The sequence below is a fragment of the Aplysia californica genome, unplaced genomic scaffold, assembly GCF_000002075.1.
Source record: "Aplysia californica isolate F4 #8 unplaced genomic scaffold, AplCal3.0 scaffold00009, whole genome shotgun sequence".
Lineage (NCBI taxonomy): Eukaryota > Metazoa > Mollusca > Gastropoda > Aplysiida > Aplysiidae > Aplysia > Aplysia californica.
The window spans coordinates 186,523-194,022 of NW_004797279.1; the positions used below are offsets into that span (position 1 = coordinate 186,523).

General features: G+C 41.9%; 1 protein-coding gene across 6 annotated transcripts in view; it reads right to left on the reverse strand.

Annotated features, from left to right (window-relative positions):
* Nucleotides 1–792: 792 nt before the first annotated feature.
* Nucleotides 793–7,500, reverse strand: part of LOC101861478 (2,3-bisphosphoglycerate-dependent phosphoglycerate mutase) — a 7,814-nt gene continuing 1,106 nt past the window's right edge. For all 6 annotated transcript variants that reach the window (XM_013082561.2, XM_013082570.2, XM_035969778.1 and 3 more), the window contains 6 exons: nucleotides 7,289–7,500; nucleotides 6,501–6,710; nucleotides 5,735–5,818; nucleotides 4,799–4,897; nucleotides 3,975–4,083; nucleotides 793–2,138 (listed from right to left, as the gene is read on the reverse strand). The exon at nucleotides 7,289–7,500 is cut by the window's right edge. In XM_013082561.2, the coding sequence (XP_012938015.1) occupies nucleotides 2,011–2,138; nucleotides 3,975–4,083; nucleotides 4,799–4,897; nucleotides 5,735–5,818; nucleotides 6,501–6,710; nucleotides 7,289–7,423 (765 nt within the window). In that variant the 5' untranslated portion in view covers nucleotides 7,424–7,500 and the 3' untranslated portion in view covers nucleotides 793–2,010. The remainder of the gene's footprint in view (nucleotides 2,139–3,974; nucleotides 4,084–4,798; nucleotides 4,898–5,734; nucleotides 5,819–6,500; nucleotides 6,711–7,288) is intronic.

Consider the following 7,500-nt stretch of genomic DNA (forward strand, 5'->3'; position numbering starts at 1 on the left):
TGACAGACAGACAGACAGACAGACAGACAGACAGACAGACAGACAGACAGACAGACAGACAGACAGAGGGGGTGGGAGCTACTGTATGAATGAGCTGCGGGTTGAAATGGGTTAAAGAGGATTAAAAGACAGAAAGGAAACAAAAATAATAGGGGCGCACTCTAAAAAAGAGGGGCGGGATTGAGAGCACTAAATGTCGGCATCAATTCTACAACAACAACTACAACAACAACAACAACAACAAAAGCACAGACGGAAATTGAATTTCTTTCTTCTTCTTCTTCTTCTTCTTCTTCTTCTTCTTCTTCTTCTTCTTCTTCTTTGTGTTCCCCTGTTAGATCTCAGGGATAACCGATTGCTTGTTCTTTAACCTGAAATGCAACTAAATTTTACGTTCGTGACCGATTGTCCTAATTCGCAGGGTCCTTTGCCTTCAGGCAGCCACTTTCCGATTTCGAAGGTACCGAAGAAAAGTAGCAATGAAAGCTAGTCGGGAAATGAAGACAAAGGTGAAGATTTTAGAGAAGAAAATTTTTCTAGTCGCTGTCAGGTTTCGATCCCGGGAAGAACATCGTGCCTCAAGACCACGAGAGTTCTCAGATGGGTTGTGGTTCGTTAACATGGAATCGATGATGACTAAAGCAGTATGCATGATACAGCTTGGACTGTGCGGTAAACGTAAGTGAACGTAGATTGTCTTAGCAATATATTGCTTCTTTCTTCCCTTCAGATCTTGATTTCCTTGATAGACAGATATATTATATATGTATACACAATAGGAAAGACATTGAATTTTGTTCTACATTTATTTATAAACAAGAGGTAGCGAAACAAATGTACAAGTATAAAATTGGTTGTGGTGTTACTCTCTCAGTTTCAAAAAAGTCGCATTAAGTACATCTTTGAGCTTGGCTATTTCGTTCACCGGGCATACATCTTCCTTCCATTGCAATTAAAGAAATGTTATGTGAGCAAATGTGTCTCCTGATTACATTATATTTATAGAATTAAATTTTGTCTTCTGCGGAGACGTTGTAATTGTAAGGCCTTGCGCACACTAAGAAGATTTCCACTCGCCGCTCGACTACGAGTTTGAAAACAAAGCAATGTTCACCCGTTCTCGTCTCTTCACAGCCAAGTGCCGTTATACTTGGCAGCCGTGCGACAAATATGTAAATTTAATTTGCATAGGGTATGCGAGGCAAAACTTTAACAGTTTTTCAGAACCTAAACCCCAATATTCTTACCACACGGATTCTAAAGTAATATAAAAGTCACACGTTTCGGTCATATTATTATTGTAGGAACTATCAATGATCTGCTCTTCACACAAATGTTTTGGGGACAATAATTTCGGCAGACTTTCGTGACTTCTGTTTTTGAAGTGTTTATTCTCCCACAGGTGTTGTTGACTTCGGCGGTGTGACTTGGGAGGTTTTATAATATAATAAAGTTCTTTGGTGTGTTGAATGAGATACAGGTCGTCTGCAAAGAGAAATTCATTTTAGCTTTTTTGAGTTTTAGTTTAGGTCTTGTGTTATTTTGTCCCCATAGATAAAACACGTCCATGTTGTAATCCCAAAGTACTGTGAACCAGTTTGTGTTGCCTTTTTTCGTTCTTATTAAGCTTCCGCTTTTGGTGTACAGAGCTCACGCGTCGTCCAGTGATTATCCTTTGCTCTAGTGTTTTCCATAGTTTGCCACAGCGGACTCTGCCAAAAGCCTTCTCCTGACCATCACTTTTCCAAATAAAAGTACCGTGTTATGTACAGCTTTTAAAAATGTGCTAAATAACAGTGTCATTCACATGTCATGTACAGCTTATAAAAATACCTTGAGTTCCGAGGTTCCAAGACTTACTGGAAGCAACGTACTGCAAGCTATACCTATATTTGTTTGAGCAAAAGACGTTATGGAAATGGAGTTGTTGAATAAAAGATTTACAGCCAAGAATGCTAACTTATAAAAATGCATATCGTGCTAATCTCATCACATATCGTTATAAAGGAATCACATGGTATTTTGCATTTCATTGGCTGGCCAATTGGTTCGCGCTGTCTCCATCTCTTCTGGTGTTGCCAGGAAGTAATGTCTTATCGGGTGGAGATCCTCGTCCAGTTCACACACTAAAGGTATCGCTGAGGACAGAAGAGACAGTCGGGGCACTCAGATTTGGAACAGAACAATGACTGGACAACAGCAAAGTTGAGGGATTTACGCTACACGGTGTATCTTGCACAAGTTGACAAAACCCAAAGTTTAGCTATATGACAAGAAAAGACTTTTTTCAGTACATGTACAAAGTAAAACGAGCCATATTAATTGAATAAATCGTTATCGGTCAGTGTTACTTCTTGGTATTACCTTTGAGGGCCTATATCTGGGGTTAACGAAGAAGAGCAGTTCTGGACAACTTAGTGCGCGAAGTGGAATCTAAAAATAAGGACTTCTATAAACAAAAAAGCATTGTTAAGTTGCCTTTGAGTTCTACTGAGACGTGAGCGAGCAAAATAAAGGCAAATTTTCGAGAGATACGAATGAATCAATAGTAACACTTAAAAGACAAAAAAGGAGCAGACCATACCAGATGGCCTGCCAGATACCCACGTAAGAAAGACACCCCCCCCCCCCCCCCCCCAAACAACAGTGGCAATCAGGCGCGGTTCGTCCATAGAGCACGGTCGTGCAGTGCCGCCCAAAATGTTTTAATGTTCTATGACGTAAAGCACCCACAATAATAAAATAAAAGACGCCAGAAACAAACACTAGCCAAATATTATATCAAAACAAGGCCTTCGCTGGCGCCGTAACTGTTATTTCTATTCTATAGCGCCGTAAAACATATTCTACTATGCCATACCTAAGTTCATGCGCTGCATCTAAACATAACAGGATAGTCAACAGTGGAAACCTGACCTATAAATCGCTCTTTGGGATAACCCAAGCGATGACGACACGTGTAGAGAGTTAGGCGGTACATTAATATTAATAAGACGGCACATCTCAAATGTGCTCCTGCCTAAAGCGCCGAAACATAGCCCACAGTAGGCAATCTAAAAATAAACACCATAGACTGTGCACTATTCCATGCCAAAATTATGTGGGTCTCGGAGCAATCCAGCGGAGTGCTCAAGTGAATTGTGATTGGTTCATTGTCTTGTCGCTATTTTAAGTGACTCTGTGACCGTGAACCTGAGGGAGGTGAACGTGACATACTTAAGTCGCCGTCCTATGAGTTGTGCTTTTGAACGGTTTGGTAGTGGAGTGGTGAAAGGTATTAGTATTACTTGAGTGTTCAGTTTTAATGCAGGATGAATTAAATTACGTTTAGCTAACAAACAGATTTAGTTCTAGAAGTCAAAGCCACAAATAAAAAGAATGAAAATAAAATCACAAGGTCTTCCTTCACCAACCCAAAGATCCTAAAATTATACACCTTCCCATTTATTCTGCCTTTGATTATCTTCAGCCTAAGATAGCTTAATTGTGCACGTCCACTTTTTAGACCCACGAGCCGCCCCTAGTGGCAATATCTGCATCAATAGCAGAAACAATATGCAAGTACAATCGACAAGCGATGTAGACTACTATTGAACTAACACAATCAACAGTAACGGTAGCAGCAGCAGCAACAGCAACAACAAAGAAAACAACAACAGCAACAACAGCAACAACAGCAACAACAGCAACAACAGCAACAACAGCAACAACAACATAACCGGTTCGCATTCAACACCAACCCGGTACAGAGAACACGCACAATGGTGTGCGCCTAAAAAATACAGTCAACATTTGTCTAAGACAGTCATCCACTGTCCAGGGGAAAAGTAGTTACCTTGGACTGGTGGGTGAATTATGTAGTGTCACTATATAATTCTTTAAAATACGCAAAGGTGCAAATGGGACGTGGCTTTCTACTAGTGGCCGTTAGAGCAGATTCGACTGTAGACAGAAGATTCATATTAAAGACTAACCGTTGGGCATGCGGAAGTCTGAGCAGTCTGTGTTGGACAAGGCACCAAGGTGAGTGATCAGTCCCCTCAGTGTGTTCTCGTGAGACGCTATGAGCACCCGCTTGCCGCTCTGGTGACAGAATGGTCCTCATAACTCAAAACTGCATTGAATTTTTACCTTCAGAAATTGATACATAGATTCATCAAAATTGAACAAACGGTACACAGACGAAAAACTGCCCATTTTCCGTGAACCTCAATGTGAACAAATTGTACCTTTTTTTTTAGGAAAACATCTGCATATATGCACTATCTCTGTATTATTTTAATTCACTCCGTCAAGAACAAGATCAAAGGGGTTGGGGGAGGGGGGGGGTAGAGGAGAGGAGGTGTTCCTCTTTTAATCAAATTTTTGGCAAAAGCTCACTTTCTAGACTCATGCACTTGTTAGTTTCGTTTGTTCTTTTATTTAAGCCAACATTTGATGTTTGAAAGAGGGGACAGGATTAACACACATGAGAAAGAAATAAGACGAAAGGGTGACTATCTCCATCCACCTGTTTAAACTGTTCCGCTTCTTTAACTGTACTGTCATTATTACCTTATATGCCCCCTCGTCGGATCGATACAATATTATTGTTTTTATCATTTTTGAATTAATTCATTTTCCACACTAATTAACTTTAAACCTGGTTTACGCACAAATGGAAATCTTTTTTAACTTTCCTTTATCTCCTCGTTTTGTTTTTTAACAGTAAAAATGCATGTCTTTTCTCTTCTGGTATCCTTTCTATATTGATTTATGTTTTAAATATCTTGCTTTAATGAATGGCATTCTTACAGACCTTGATTGCTGGAGCTATATGGTCATACCAGAAGGGCAAGCAGCGGGCCATGGCGTCCTGGAGACTTTCTGTGGCGGGAACGACACCCGGCTCCAGGTTCTGGGGAACTCACCGAAAGAAAACGGTTGTTGTTTTTTTCAAACCTAAAGAATCCATAGTAAAACAAACGACGATAAACGGGGTTTGTTAAAGGGTCAGGCAAAGGCGAGACCTAGAAGTGGTGGCGAAGTTTTTTGGGGGAAACATTGAAAGAACGGAGGAACAAAATGAAAAGAGTAATAGTGATAGAAGAAAAGAGTAGACGAGAAGAAAAGTAGACGGCAGGGAGGAATAGAGATAAAGGAGACTAAGATGATGGAGAAGAATAGAAGAGTGGAGTATATTATAATAGAGAGGAATAGTGGTAGAGAGGACTAAGGTGATTGAGAAGAATAGAATAGAAGAGTAGATTATAGAGAGAAGTGATCAATTGGGAGAAGTTAAGATAGAGAGGAGCAAGATGATGGAGATGAATAGTGATCAGATAGAAGAGCAGTGCCATCCAACCCGGGTTTAACCTTAAAGTCACTACGTGAGCACATAATAACTCGTCCGTCAAAGTCTGACGATGACCAGTACATCCGAGGAGGAGAATATTTCTCCAGCGAAATAGAAAAAATTGGGCGAATTAAAGGTTACGATGACTTGTGGCTTCAGCTGTGGCCGAAGAGACCAATTTTGGCAGAGAGAATTTTGCCACATTTTGAACATTTAAAGGCTCCACTTCCACTTGTGAGAGGGACATAACAACCCAGCTAAAGGCTGAGATACTCGATGAAATTCCTCCCCTCTCCGGAGTCGAGCTCGAGTCGCCTACGTGCGACAGCGAAGCGCCTAACCACTACACCATAGACAGGCGCCGGTTGGAAAGTTGTAACTGCTCTCGGCTTTACTTACGGTGTAAGGTGGTCTCCCTTGAGAAGATCGGTCATCAGTGGGTTCTAGTGCTGGAGGGGCCGTGCGGAACGACCGACGCCATTTCTGTGAGTAATAGACTTGTAATAAGTAGACAGCATAGGCGTACTGACACAATGACAGGCATGGGACGGATGGATTTGATAAATGGTCGGTGGACAGACAGACAGACAGACAGACAGACAGACAGACAGACAGACAGACAGACAGACAGACAGACAATGTGTTAAAAGATAAAACAGCCATCTCATGGAGCTTCTACTGGTGCAAAAGAATGAGATGCTGTCGAGTATCCACGTTGTCGTTTCGTCTCAATGGTCCCCTTATTCTCCTTCCTTCATCTATGCTCAACTAATTAAGTCAAGAACGCTGTCAGACAAAAGGCTTGTGCGGGGCTTTTTTGCAAGCCTATTTGTAAATATTTCCCCTTTCTCCCCCGCCCCCCCCCCCTTTCCAAAAGAACACATTTCGTACCGTTTAGATTGGACGGCAGGCTCCATTATGTCAGGGTCAGCCCCGATGATTTGAACACAAAATCATAGTTATTATTTTGTATACATCATGAATCTTTGGAAAAATACTGTGAGGCTCAATTTTTTTTTAAAACTTGCCATCACAGGGATCGAACTTAAATCTGTCCTGCCTGCAACGGCAAAGAATCTATGCGTTACACCATAGACATCGGCAGACCTATTTGTATCGAGTAGGGCATAAATTCACATCAAAACAAACCTGGGTTTCCACTCACATGCACCTGTTCCTCCCCGTAGCTAGTCACTGTGCTGGCTTTGTTGAGCCCTTGCAGTATCCCATAATGCCTCTCGTTTAGTCTCCAGCTTCTCACCACGGGAACCCAAAGGGCATCTAGCTCCTCCTGGATAAAGTGCAGAGTCTTCACCGCTCGCTTCAGCACGCTCGTGAACGCTATGTCGAAATCGAACCCGTGCCGCTTCAGTAGCTGAAGTGTAAGGTAAGTTTTTAAGTGAAAAGGGTGGTTTGGGTTTGGGGGAGGGAGAGGGGGGATGAGTGGGGAGGGAGAGGAAATAAAGAGAAGGTAGCGGTGCAAATGGTGGGTGGGAGGTAGATCTACAAATTTATAAGAAATTTAGTAACTACCAGATTATTCTCTTTCTTTTCTTTGTTAAAGAAAATCATGCTGCGTTTAGAAGTACCATGTATACTCAAAGAACACAACGTTTAACATATCGGATCGATATATATATCGAAAGATTGAAGCAAAGTACCAAAATGGAAAACATTTGGAACAACACACACACACATACACACACACACACACACACACACACACACACACACACACACACATATATATATATATAGTGTGTGTGTGTGTGTGTGTGTGTGTGTGTGTGTGTGTGTGTGTGTGCATATTATGTGTATTATACATACAATAAATGTGTATGAACACAAATATAATACACGGTCCAGCAAATGCATGGCATAAATAATAAATTACTCCACGAACGATTTGTTTAACCGGGAACGCCGGATAAGTGACATATTATGGAGTCTTACCTGTCCGCTATAGATGGCCTCCTTGACCCCAGTGTCCGAGAGGTCAGCGTCGTGCCAGCCCGTGAAGAGGTTGGCCCGGTTGTAGGTGCTCTCCCCGTGCCTCACCAGCACCAGGTTGTATCGCGGAGACGTCATATTATTGCGACACACACTCCGACACACTGACACACTGACACACCGACACTCGACCTTACACCTACACACGGCACAGG